At 35.9% G+C, this 13,659-nt stretch overlaps 1 protein-coding gene across 8 annotated transcripts in view; it reads left to right on the top strand.

Moving 5' to 3' along the window:
* The window catches only part of KNDC1 (kinase non-catalytic C-lobe domain containing 1), a 57,353-nt gene that overhangs the window by 16,479 nt on the left and 27,215 nt on the right, over nucleotides 1-13,659 (top strand). For 7 of the 8 annotated variants that reach the window (XR_011681078.1, XM_071439179.1, XM_071439177.1 and 4 more), the window contains 3 exons: nucleotides 5,932-6,078; nucleotides 8,156-8,273; nucleotides 8,624-9,645. Coding sequence is in view for 7 of the 8 variants with exons in the window: in XM_071439179.1 (XP_071295280.1) it covers nucleotides 5,932-6,078; nucleotides 8,156-8,273; nucleotides 8,624-9,645 (1,287 nt within the window). In the remaining variant the exon portion in view is untranslated. The remainder of the gene's footprint in view (nucleotides 1-5,931; nucleotides 6,079-8,155; nucleotides 8,274-8,623; nucleotides 9,646-13,659) is intronic. The other variant, XM_071439178.1, reaches the window with a different exon arrangement.

The raw sequence follows: 13,659 nt of genomic DNA, 5'->3' as shown, positions 1-13,659 counted from the left end.
GAGAGGAGTCAATTGGTGTGCTAATCATTTGTGTTGGGGTGCCTGATCTTCGTGATTAAGGGAGCCTAAAAGTGGGATGGAAGTGTAAGAAACCTGTTCTTAATTTGTTTCTTCACTCTGCAAATACATGAGTAATTTCCTGCAAATAGCATGGTTTAAATTTTACTCAAGATTCTGGGCATGTTCATCTTCATGTGACTTCCAAGAAGAAAATGAATCTTTACTGAGATAACAGTCAATGGCTTAAGATAGATCTGTCTTTAGTACAGATTTAGTGCTGTTAAAGTAACAGCAGCTTTTTGAAACTGTATTGAGGTCCATTTGAAAAATTTGTATTTTTTTTTTTTCATTTCTGGGTATAGCTTTGAATTGACAGTATTCCTTTACAAAGTGATTACTACTATAGATGCTAGCAAATTGCTCTATGGACAACAAACAGAGCCATATGGAAAGCCAAATCTGTAGCTGTTAAAATAATGTTCGCAGGTGCACAGACTGTTGTAAATGTATCTTATGATTCATTAAAAAAAAAATCTTATGTCAAAGAAGACCTGAAAAGAAACCCCTGAGGTTAGTCAAAAAATATGAAAAATCTTACAAAAGAATGAAAACTTGATATTTTTCAAATCTCTCAAAACACAGAAATGCTACCCGAAGTCTGCAATGTTTGCAAATGAATAAGATACAAAAGAGTTTTTCAAAGAAAGCTATAGCCAAAAAGCTATGTCATTTTTTGAACATGTTTTAATCTTGTAGGACCTTCAATAGCTTCATACATTGCAAGTCTTCTTTATGGAGAATTATCAAAAATTTCGCTCAATTAAGAGTGTCAGAATAGACTAGCAACCAACCTGACAAAATTAGCAATAGCATAAATTTCCAGGACCAGATGGTGAAACAGCATTCATAAAAGAAACAGTTACTTCACATAATATTCTTTAGCTGGAGGACAATGCCCTGAGGGAGAAGCTCTGCTAGAAATCTGTGAGGTGTGCTGTGGCAGCAGCCATGGAGTGTCAGCTCTCAGAAATGAAGAAGTTGGTGGCAACAATGAGATGTACATAGATGGATTCAAACAAAATGCTGCCTTTTTGTGCTGTAAAATGTGGAAATTCTTGCTGCAAAACATAGATGCAAAAAGGTTGCACGTGGCTAACACTTAGACAAATTAATGGAAATAAACAGTTGGCATGAACTGTTACAAGCAAGAAGCCTGCAACTATAAAACTAAGATTAGGTTAATTTCCCAAGTAATGTTTCTCAGTTCAAACTGGATGATACAAATAGAGGTCACCAGAAGCCAGAACCAGTAAAATGCAGGAACTAGGTAACAAAGCCTTGCTTGTGCCTTGTAATATAAACTGATGACCTGATGTTTGCCTAACAACATATACAAACTTGAAAGCTTTCACTTACTTTTGTTAGGTTAGTTAAAAGACAATTTGAGAGTTAAAATACCTGCAGGTGAGAAAATCTGACGTGTAGATGCATTTTGGGCCCCATTTTTTTAGAAGTCTTTTGGGGACCAAGTTTTTTTCAGGCAAGGTTAACTGTAGTTAGAAGGGACAAACTGCACATTCCAGTATTTGTTAACCACTTCAAGCTGGACTGTCTGTTTTGTGAATAGTCTACAGTTGCTGAGCACTTCTAGCACACTCTGCAGACTAATTATGAAGGTATCCAGAGTGCCAAATGAACATAAAGCTAATTTTTAATACAACACCTTCCAGTAATTACAATTATGCAGAAAGGCATTTAGTCCATTTGTAATGAAGGAAAGTATTGGAAATAATAGACCTATTTCCCTTTAATTTTCTCACTAAGGAATATTACTGACTTTCTTTTGCATAAAAATAGTGCATTTTAAAGTGACTACATAGAAAAATGACATAGGTAAATATTAAATGTTTTCTCTCAGTAGTAATTTTCACAAGCATTACCTTGAATTTCTTTATAAAACTTTGAGGCTTAATATCACACTGAAGCTTTCTTTTATGGAACCCTTAAATGCCTTGAATTGTGAAAGGGTGGAAGTAGTTATATCTGTGCAATCTCAGTAAAAAAAAAGAAAAATACACAAAGTAAAATAAGGGTCAGATAAGAATGTCAAAACCAATTACACAATTTCTATAACTTATCATTTAGTCAGAAATATTTTCAGGAAGTATTAGTTGTATTATGGCCTGTCTTTTTCACTTCTTTGGAAGACCTACAATTCTGAACTTAGTGCAATCTCAATACAGAACATAAATGGCCATTGTTCATAATTGCTACATGCTTGTGCAGTCACTATTCAAAAGCTCTTTTGTCAGCTTTTTCCTGTAGTGTTTGTCTGCAAATGGGAGTTTCTGGAGAAGTTCAGTTCTTTAGCTCTGTCAAGCAGTAATACAACAACGCCTCTGTCACGCTCTCTGTGTAGACTTGGAGCTTTCACTTCCTCTCCTGATATTTTGATTGGCAGATTTTAAAACTAGAGCAGATCATTATTGTTCTCTGATTTCACTTCACAGTGTTAAATGATTATAAACTGACATGCAGCAAGGCAAGTAACTTTTAAGCAGAAGTTGCAGAAGCCTTTTGGAATATTTTCGAATTATGTTATAGAATTATAACATGATGGCAGAAGCTTTCCTTGCCCTTGGTAAGTGCTTCCAGTACTTAGCCTGATCATTTAAAAAAAATGTAGTATCTTCACCTTTTGAATTACCTTTTTGGGATTTTTTTGTCTTCTTATGCCTTTGTGTCATGGAAACCACTCTAGTATTAAAAGTTATTTTGATTTGAAGCTACTTGTATGATCATGACCTTCAAAGTTTTCTCTGGAATATGTGAGTTCCCTTGTTTCAGCCTGTTGCTGAAAGAAGGACTAAGGACTTCTATTACCTCAAATCATAATTACTCTCTTCAAACTTTTTTTTTTTTTGTGTTGCCACTGGGATTGTTAAAGGGCACATTATTTCCATAATGGCCTTCCCAGTAATGCATACCATAATGGTTTACCTACAATTCTTGTTGTGTTTGCTGGCTTTGGGCTAAGAGGATATGCATTCTCTAGGACCAAATCTGGAGAGCTGGTTTCCTAATGTGACTTCCCCCCTTTCCTCCCATCCTTTCTGAAGCTGACACTGTGGTGCAGTCTTGCGGGCATGGTCTGTATATTTTAGTAACAAGTGACATTTAGTCTTTAATTCCTGAGCCTCCTTAGCAATTTTGAAGAGTTTGCTTTGGGTTTGTTTGGTTTTTCTTTTGGATCTCTCTGGAAATGCATGCTATTTATCAGCTATTAAATTATTACCCTGTAATGAAAAATGCTCATAATTCAAACAGCTTTTCTTCTTATTTACATTTAAAACAAGTGGGTGTGAGGGGTTTTCTTGAGGGGGAATGTTCTAATGGATTTTGGTTTTGTTTCTTTTTGTGGTAGTGGTTTTGCTTGGGTTTTTTTCAGAAATTAAGGAAAAAAGACCTCTTAATTATTTAATAAAATTCCTAACAGCCAATTCAGTCCCAGAAGAAAAGTTTTTTGCCACCCTTTCTTATTTGTTACTCTCCATAGAACAGGCTGAAAAGTCTTGAGCTTGCTTGTGAGATTGTTTTCATTGAGAGCAGTCACTTCTAGTAAGCGTTAGGTATTTTATACTCAGGAATTTACTTTATTTATTGCATATTCCCATCTTGCTCTTCTTTCCCAGGAAGTGAAATTTTCTTCCTAAGCCCAGTTGTGCAGTTAAGTAGAAGCTTTTTGATGCATTAACTTGGGGAATGCCCCACCTAGTGGATGATCGTAAACGCATTTTCTCATTGCTCCATTAGGACACAAGGTTACATTGGATTACCTTAAATATTACCCGTGTTTACTGCCAGCTTGGGAAATTTATTAAATAGCTGGGTTTTCTTTCCCCTTTTACTTGTGGGCTGATGGTGGTGGTGTTTGGGGAGCTGGAAGAGGGGAAAGGTAGAAGAGGGATTTACATGAAAGAAAGTTTCAAGTCGAAAAAGTTGTCCACATTCCCTATAAATGTTTTAACACAGAAATTAGTTACAAGCTATGGTGCTTAAAATGGCCATCTGCAAAACAAGTTTTCCTGCCTGTCAGAGGAAAGGAAGTGCTTAAACAGAGCAACTTTTAGTGTGTTGGGGAAAAAAAGATCTTACTTCAGTTTTTTTCCCATCATCTTGTTAGTGGGCTATTTGCTCAGGCTTCATAGTTTTGTATCCTTTTACCAATGTGGTCTGTTTCATCTTACCAAAAAAATAAAATCATTCTGGTCTGTCAAGGCTGTGGTTCAGTAGGGCTGCTGCCACTGAGTGGGTTATGGTAGTTTATGTGGCACAGGGAGCGGGGCCAGGGGAAAAGTAACCTTACGTTTGGAATAGATGAACGGCCTTCATTCTTCTGCTAAATCAAAATAAAAATCATAACAGTTCCTGTCTTAGTTCCTCTGAGATTCTCAAAACTCTTCAGCTGCCTCTTCTGCTTAATGATGAAGTTGTATAACAGTGAAGAACTTGAGACTGAAATAATTGCGTTGAAAAAAAAAAATCTTTTCTGTCTAGATCAGATGGCATATAGTCCGCTTTTCTGACACTTGTCCTAATCTTGATGTGTCCCAAACATGAATCAAAGCTTCAGAGCCAGCAGCCAGCACTGGTTTATGTGTTCTTGGTTTGGGGATGGCATGGAGGGGAGAGGGGAAGAGAGGAATTGTTCAGTCTCACATATCTATATGTCACATATCTATCTCTTCCTGATAGGTGGTGTTACATGTCCCTTCATGGAGGTGTCCTGCCTCACTAAAAAGTAAATCTAAAAGCATACCTGTGGAAAAAGTACAGTTCATACAATTTAGAGACAAAAACACACCTTAATGATAAAGTTAAGGGTGGGTGGAGGAAGGAAATTACTTTAGATCTTCAAGTCAGTCTTCTTTCTAAGATAAGAAATGGTCAAGTATGTAGCAAAGGCATTAAAACCAATTTAATGTAGAAGTGCAGTCATTATTCTATTTATGTATGTATCTGTAAACCTCAGAGGGCAGTGTTCAGTACATTTGAATTCCTGGCTATGCTGCATCACCATTGAAATGTTTATCCAAACTTACACTTATATTTGCTTATAAATTTTACACATTTTATGAATATGTTCTATGAATGGAATACAAAATACAGACCATCATGGATAAAATACCATTGCTTAAGCAGATCTGAAAAAGTATTTCTAAATTTTTTTTTCTTTTTTGTTTTTTCCCCAAGAAGCAAGATACTTCTAAAATTAAGAGGTAGCTGTGTTGTGTGGGAAATCTACTGCATTTAGCACTAGATTTTAAAAAGTTGCTGGTTCACCTAACCCTAACCCATCACGAGGATGTGGGCTTTGAGAGAAGCAGGGGTGGAAAACACAGAGTATTCTTAAAAGCTCTTTCATAAGGGTCTTCAGTTACCACCATAAGTGGTATTATGCTGTATTTTCTCTGCTCCTTTATGCTTGATAGCACTCATAAAATATTGCTATAGAGAAAAGGGGTTTTTTCAAATAAATATTTTGTTTCCCTGCTAAGAGGAATGTCACTTCAATCTCCCTTCAATCAAACTTTTTAGCATGCTTTTAACTTAAACAATACTTACACAAACACAGGGTTCTCAGTTTTATATTTAATTGTAGCCTGGTATAATACTTGTAATACTGGTTATTGATGAGGGGAAAAAAGAGTTCTAATTGGACCCCACAAGATTTCCTTTTGTTTGCAGCAAGTATATCCCCCAAAGCAGGTCTGAAGCTGGTTTTATTCATCATGTTTAAGTTAAACCACCTTTCCAGTAAACTGTTACATTAAATTTGAGAATAGCGTAGGCTTGCATGATCTTGAAGCTTTTGTGGCAGGATGGAAAAAACTGGTAACATATTTAATGTCTTTTTTAAAATTCATGCAGGCACACATCTATTCTTTGGGTGCAACACTGAAAGCAGCAATAGAATATATTGTAGAACCTGAGACAGAATCAGAATTCGGACAAGATCTGCACACTCTACTGGAACAAATGCAAGAGGAGAATCCTGAAAATAGGCCAGATATTGAGGTAAAACAGCCCTACATCACTTTTTGTTTTTAAAAAGTTGATACTAATACTTCTGTATGTGTGCTTATTAATCTCTATTTATCTCATTAATCTCTGTTATCAAGATGGTCTTGATAAGCAGTATGCTCAGGTTTTGCAAGAAAGCTGAGGTCTTCTCTGACTCTGCAGAAATTCATCCTTTTCCCCACTCTAATGGATATACAACCTGAAAGTAGATGTACATGTTTGACAGTGCTTGGATTTTTAAGAAGATTGTGTGAATACACTGATGTATCTAAATTTTCTCATTAACTGTTTTCTTCCCATTTAGTATTTGGTTTGCAGAGAGACAGATTGTCATTAGAAATAAAAGCACAGGCATTATGCTGTGAAATTTGTGTGATAATGGGATGGCATTTATGAAGAGGATGTAGGGACCCTGCCCCAGAAAGCCTCTGTTCCTTGGCATGTTTAAAGCAGTGTTGTTCAAAGCATTACTACTGACTAGTTTTTCTGTAAATACATAGCGGCTGATATATCTTTAATGGATTTTGTATTTTATTCCATTTAGCCTCTTATTTTACCTTTAGCTGTTAGAAAGAATTTGAAACTATATAGGATTTTTCATGCTGATGTTTTCAAAGAATTTACGTTCTAAATGTTGGTTACCTGATAGAGTTATTTAACATTAATGTGCAGAAGTTTAACTTTGATGTTTTTGCAGACTATGATAATGTCTTTTTTTTGGGGGGGGGGGCGGCAGTGGGGTAGGGAGGGTGTGGGTTTTTCATTTTCCTGAACTGATAGTGTATATTCTAAATGGTATAGCACCTATGATCAATACTTAGCAGAAAGAGTGCTGCAACAGAAGAATTAACAGATTGATTTTTATAAAGTAAAAAATATTGGCTCACTGACTGAGGACTGCACAGGCAGGAGACCATACCTGAAACAGAGCCTGCTTGGTCAGCTGCTCTATTTCTATTCATTTACTGTTAAGTTGTCAGAGGAGGGATTATATAGCCTTCTCTCATCTCTGAGTGGTCTGTAGACCCGAAAGCTGTTGCTGACTATTGTAATCATCTCAAAAATAATTGGTCTTCGGTAATATATAAAGGTCACTTTGTGAGTAGGTTCTTTCTGTTCCTTTTCCACTGAACACTTTCTTGGGTGAACAGAGTTGTGGGAGCTATTTGGAGGGAAAGCCCCTAGACTTTTCTAGGTATTTTGCTAGACTTCAGCACAGCTGGATACCTGTCTCCCTTTTTTCTGTCCTTCCTCAACCCCATATGCGAACCAACAGGGCCCATTTCTTCCTTCCATGCACAACAGCAGAGGAGGAGTTGAGTTGGAACTGCTGAACGGGGAAGTGAGAGCATCTCCTAAGAGCTGTATGAGGTCTCACCAGTGTTTATCTACGAATAGTTACTGAGAAAATGGTGGGATGTATTTGGAAAGGCAGGTCTCTTCTACATCCTGCCCAAAGGGGCAGGTTTTTAAATGTGTGAATATCTGTAGTTAATTATGTGTGAGACCAATGCTAATGCCATCAAATAGTGCCCAGGCTGCAGATTAGAGATATGAAGTACAGTTACTTTTTGTGATCTGATAATGATTGCTTTTTCTAACTGGGAATATTGCTTTTTAGATAATTGTATTTTGCAGTTTTTAAAAGATTCAGCATTTAATTTTAATGTAATTTCAGTAATAAAAACATTCATCATCCTGCCTGTGTCACTGAATTGAAGCGAAGCATTGGCTGTTTAAAAAACTAATCAGCACTCTAGCTTTTTGCATTTTCACTATGTTATTCATAAAGGATAACATTTAAGATAATTTTTATCAGTTGTTCTTGATGTTTTAACTGTAGGCTAAAACTTGAATTGTATTAAATGACTTCATAATAGCCCATGGTAAAAACAAGAAATTAATTCAACTACATAATAGAAACACGCGGTATAAAGAATTGCAGAAAAAAGACCTCCAATGTAGCATCATATAAATTCAGATGTACTGTGGGAGTTAACATCATTCATGTTAGTTGAAATTCACAAATCTATTCATTATTAAGTAAGTATTTAACATTCTTTTTCTCCAGAGCATTTTGTCATTATGTGAAGAAAAAATGAAGATTGCTTCATCAAGTAATATTTGTCGAAGCTTGTCTGCTGTTGGAAGAAGAGTTCTTTCAATTGAATCATTTGGTGCTTCTCAAGGTAACAGTAAAATGTATTTAGTCTAAAACTTCAGATTGCCTGACATATCTAATGATTTTTCAAAAACTGCTTGTGTAATCTCCTTTTATAGGTTTCTTTCTAGATAACAACAAATCATTATTAAATGTTTGTAGATTGGTGATGGGGAAACAGGGACACGCAACTCTTAATTAACATAAAATGTTTGAAGTGTCCCTTATGATTCAAAGTGATTTGTTCAGAAATTGAGAATTTGTGTAACATACTAAAGATATGTAACAGCAATGGCAGAAAAAGCAATGTAAAGATTTACAAGGAGAGATTAGGAGGTTTAATACACGTTTAATATAAGCATCTGTTTTTGTATCTAGATGTCTGTGATAACATGTGGAAGGGAAGAATGTGTCAGAGGAGTTTGGGATCTAAATTATATTCAAATGAGAAAAACAACATTGCAGGTGATTCGTCTGCAGTGGAAGAGGTGACGACTGCCTGTCATAACAACTCTTCTGTAGTTACCATGGTGACTGGCAGAGAAAGTGGTTTAAAGGAAATGCAAATTGATCTGGATAATGAGAAAACTCAACATTCACAACTTGCAACTCAAACTGAAAAGAGCAAAGAAGAGGACAAACACTCAGTGTATACTGACAGTTTTGCTAGTGTTGCTTTGGATATAAAATCATGTGTTATTGACCTGGAGAGAGATTGCCTTTTTAAGAAAGGTTCTTTGAGAAAAATGAAAACCTTTCCAAAGCTACCACTCGAACTTGCAGATACAAATAACTTTTTTACTTCTGTAACCAACAGTGGACCACTAGATAGGAAAAATCACTTTGTAACACAGGAGTCACTACCTCTAGACAATAATAATGAGGTTGCTTTTTCAAAGAGAAATCTCAATTCGTTTGCTGTTGGTAGTCCACCAGAAATAGAATCAAAGAATCACCAAGTTGATGATCGTCATTTAGAAGCACCATGTGTATGCACACAAGTGTCTGGCTTGAATCTAGAAGAACACATGTCACTTATCAATGGTAAAAAGATAGGTTTTTCTTCATCTGATCACAAAGAAGATTCTTCTGGTGCTACCTCTGAAGTGCTAAAACCAGCTGATATGCTAAAAGGCCCAAATCAGTCAATTGCTGGAGCAAAAATGCTAGACAACTACATGGTGTTGGAAGACTGTTCTGAAACTTTTCAAGGGTCAAATGAAAATTATGTACCACATTTTAACAAGATGGATTCAGTATTAACAACAAAACCCAGTGGGAACAGACATGGATCAAACCTAATTAGGCCAGCAGAATTAAGCAACGGTGTGATGAGTGCAAACAATAATGAAGATAATCTTTGTGGAGGCAGAGGTTCAGAAATCAAAAGTAATGAGCAGGTAGTAAAAATAAAGTCTTCGTTATATAGTTGCTGTAGTCACTTATGTGGAGATGAGATGACTTAAATACTGTGTGATTTCTTTCCCCCTTGTCCACTTTAGCATCCCAGAAAATGGAATTTTGCTAGTCTGCACACTTTAAGAGTTAATATTGGAAACATGGTGATCTCTTTTTCTTCTTAAATTAAAAAGTAAAGTGCTACAGTGAAATTTATGCTGTTGCAGAATCAACTTCCATTTTAATTTTTTTTTTTAACAAACGGAGTCTACTCGCTCATGTGTTAGAGCAGCATTCCTTAATAGCTGATTGTATTTGTAAGAGAACAACCAAAGCATACACGTATTTTTGACTTTTTATGTTACTGTCAATGCATAAATTTCACTACCTTGCAGTGAGCCTCCCAGGTGCTTAAGAAAATTGCAGAATTCCTGACTGTAAACCTGACCTCACTGAAATCAATGGCAATATCCCATCAGCTCCAGGAGGATAGTCTGCATTTTTTTTAATCTTCCATGTACATTTAAGTTTTTGAAAATTGTACATATGCTATATTCGTTCTGTGTTCTTAAATTGCTGTCTCTGTTTGTTGTGTATGTTTCACTATAGAATTTAAATATGTGCACAATATGATGGGTATGTTGTCTCATGCATTAAGTCTTTATAAATAGCCAAATAACAGAGGGAGAATCTACCAGAGTTTATTGATAGATGATTGTAATATGGTCTCTTCTCTGCTCAAATAACATATCTCAGGGTGGACAAGTTTGGTCTCTGACTAGATGGTTTTCTTTTGTGCCACACTCAGAGTTGTGAACAATCCATGTGGTAGGAGAGCTGTTGGCTAAAACTGCAGGGTTGTTTATCCTTCTCCAGCTTTATTACAGCAGGATAAAAATGAGCAGCACAAACTTCGCACATTTTGTTTCTGGAAATTATTCTTAGGTGAAGATGTTGGGTTTTTTCTTTGCTTGTCTAGTGGCAAGTCAGCCTTGTTCTCCTCCTTGCCTACCAGCCCATCTTCCAGCCATCCCATACAGTGGCACTTAGGGTTATATTCAGTCTCTGTCCCTCCCTCTCTTCACCTTGCCCGAACGCCTCCTTTGGAGCACTAACCTAGAATTGCCAGGTTTTGTAATGAGCCTTTGGTTCATCATAGCTCAAAAACTAGAGCAAATTGAAGAATCTGGCCCTTTTGCCCTTTCCTGTCTCTTCTCCCTCAACAGGTGTGCTTATTGAATTCATAGTTCAGGAGGATGGTAAATGTGGATAAGTACCACATAGCATGGTTTTGCCTTCTGAGGGGGTTATTCACTCTATGCATATTGAATCCTTTATTTAGGTTTTAAACCCTGCAAGTGCATTCTTCAGACTGAGAAATAATCCATTTATTGTACATGCATCCTTTTATTTTCTATTTCTGCCATCAGTTATGAATATAAGCTGAGTGTAGTGATTGGGGTTCATTTTTAAGGAGGAAAAAATGTTGAAATAAGACACATATTCTGTCCTTACCAGATTACCAGGGCAAAAGTTGAAGTCTGTATGCATAAAGGTAGTTTTAAGAAAATAATCTTCCCCAGAATTACAGTTTTCCAAAATTCTTCCATGAAATTAAAAGTTGTAACAAATCTTATTTGCTTTTTTGCAGCAGCACTTGAGACTGACACACAGAAAAGTAAACCAAAACACATTTTCATCTTATTCTGCCATTCTTCTAAAGTCTTCTTTTTCTTCAAATATTTCATCATCAATTTAAATAAAGTGTCCTTTCAGCCTAAACAGAATTTCATTCTTGCAAACAAGTGGGCTCTTATTAACAGTGGCGTTATCCTGCTCCCACTGAACTTGCAGGACAGTCACTGTGAATTAGAAAAGGTAACTCTTATTCCAGGTACCCTAATAAGCAGTGTTGTAATACATAGCATCTGAAATGAAAACAGCAGGGTAGTGGTTCTTTGTTATATCAGAGGTTTATAGCTGTCTTTTCAATAGAAGAAATGCTTGATAGACTCATGCTCTACATTATCTTTTTTAGTAAATGATTCCAGCAAATGTTCAGGTCCTGCCACAGAAAAATGGGCTATTTAGAAAAATCTTTTTGGTCTTAAACAAAAAAGCAAATATAATAAAATGTTCTTTGATTATTCAACTGCCCTAGGGAGAAAAAACCCCCTTTAAGCACCTAGGCTTCTGAAATGACTTCCTGAAATGCTGAATTTCTAGCCTCGTAGTCCTTTGTTTTCTGAAGGAGGGTCATTCATAGTTAGTAGTTGTTGAACTGTATAGCAGACTTTATTGTGAGTCTTCCTAGAGAAATGCAGTGGTTAATGTTTTCAGCTTGTTTTTTTTCTTTTGAAAAAGAGATTTTATTCCTCAGGCTTCCAAAATATAGCAGTTTTTGCCTCTGTGTTACCTCCTGACAACTGAAAAAAGTCACACTGTGCTATACCTTACGTGACAGAAGTACAATTGCTGTCTCTCTCTCAAGTTCCCATTAGCCAGAATTTTACCAAATACCTTTTTTTAAAGAAAGCCTGAGTCTGAGTTTGTTCACTTACTGTAAAAGCACAAGTGTGAGGACCCAACTAATGTGATTTCTGCCTTGTGGGGTAAATTGAAAACACCTCAGAGGATTTGCAGTGCTGCTCTTTCCTCAATTCTCTATTACAGATTGGCATGATTGCAGCAAGTAGAGCTTTTAGAATGGTATCTCCAGCATTCCTTTCAATATTTCATGTTGCTTAGAGAAGGTGCAATACCAGCCCCATCCGGTTGAAGATCAACCTTGTCTACTCTGGAGAACAGACAGTTTTTCTTGCCTGTCAGTACTTCTCCAGTGGACAATATTTTTCTAATACTCAAACACTGCTTCTTATTGTTGTGTGCTTTACTGCTAGTAAGCATTACTAAAAATACTTGCTTGCTTTTGTCTGGCTACTGCAATGTATCTTGTGAGGGTTTTCCTAGTAATTTTTATAGTTTTGCATGCCATAAATAAATATTTTTCACTTCAAGTTTGAGTGGGGATCTTTTATTTCTCTAACCAGTTTCATTCCAATCAGGTGTGTCTCATCTCTAATCCTTTTAAATGTTTCTCTGTGATTTAAATGCTATGGCCTTTACTTGGGAAGGGTTAATGGAAACCTGGCAAATGCAAGTTTGTTTTCTGCTGGTCATTCATACCCTGTCAAGCATGAGAGAAGTGAAAAGCCATGTAGCTAGAGGCTGACACTTTAACACTGGGGAAATAACATGAAGGAAACAAAAGTTGTCAGTTCCTAGAATAATACTTGCTAAGAAAAGAATGATGAAAATCTTGCTTCAGCTATTTAAAACATGCCAGCATTATGTTCATAAAATAGATTATGTTTGCATAGTTGGAATGCTTCACTAAATTTGGGGGTTACAATTCTGGTACCGACAATTAAGTAGAAGATCTGTTAAATAGTCTTTGCAGTACTGAAAAAAACTGATTGATTTTCCAACAAGTAAGGTTTAAAATACAATCTTTGGGCATAAACCAAAATGGCACCAGGATGTAGATATAGACAATAATGGCTCATTTAGCTTTTTTATATTTTCTGACAAAATTTCAATGCTGTCAAAACATTTTCTTACTTTAAAAAATGGATAATATAATTTCTGTTACAAAAAGGTCTGGTTTAGAACATAAAAAAAATTGGAAAGAGACATTAGATTATAATTTTGTTTCCTCTTTGGTGCACTAATGATAATATATTCATGAATGTTTAATAGCATTATTAAAATAATGGTTTAAATGAAGTGGACTTATAAATGCTGAAGAATTGTCTTGAGCTTGCTTTGCTAAAATTTGTTAGTAGATAAGTAACAATGCATGCTACAGATGGTTTGACTAAAAGCATTTAATCATACATTTTCCAGTACTTCAGATTATTTTTTTTTCTTGGTGTTTGTGTGGGGATTTTATTTTTAAGTTTTAGGAAATAGTAATAGCCATGAATCAGAGACTTGCATGTTAAAAACCAAAACAG

The sequence above is a fragment of the Agelaius tricolor genome, unplaced genomic scaffold, assembly GCF_023055355.1.
Source record: "Agelaius tricolor isolate 1412-34295 unplaced genomic scaffold, bAgeTri1.0.p SCAF_13, whole genome shotgun sequence".
Lineage (NCBI taxonomy): Eukaryota > Metazoa > Chordata > Aves > Passeriformes > Icteridae > Agelaius > Agelaius tricolor.
This window is presented reverse-complemented; position numbering and strand designations above follow the sequence as displayed.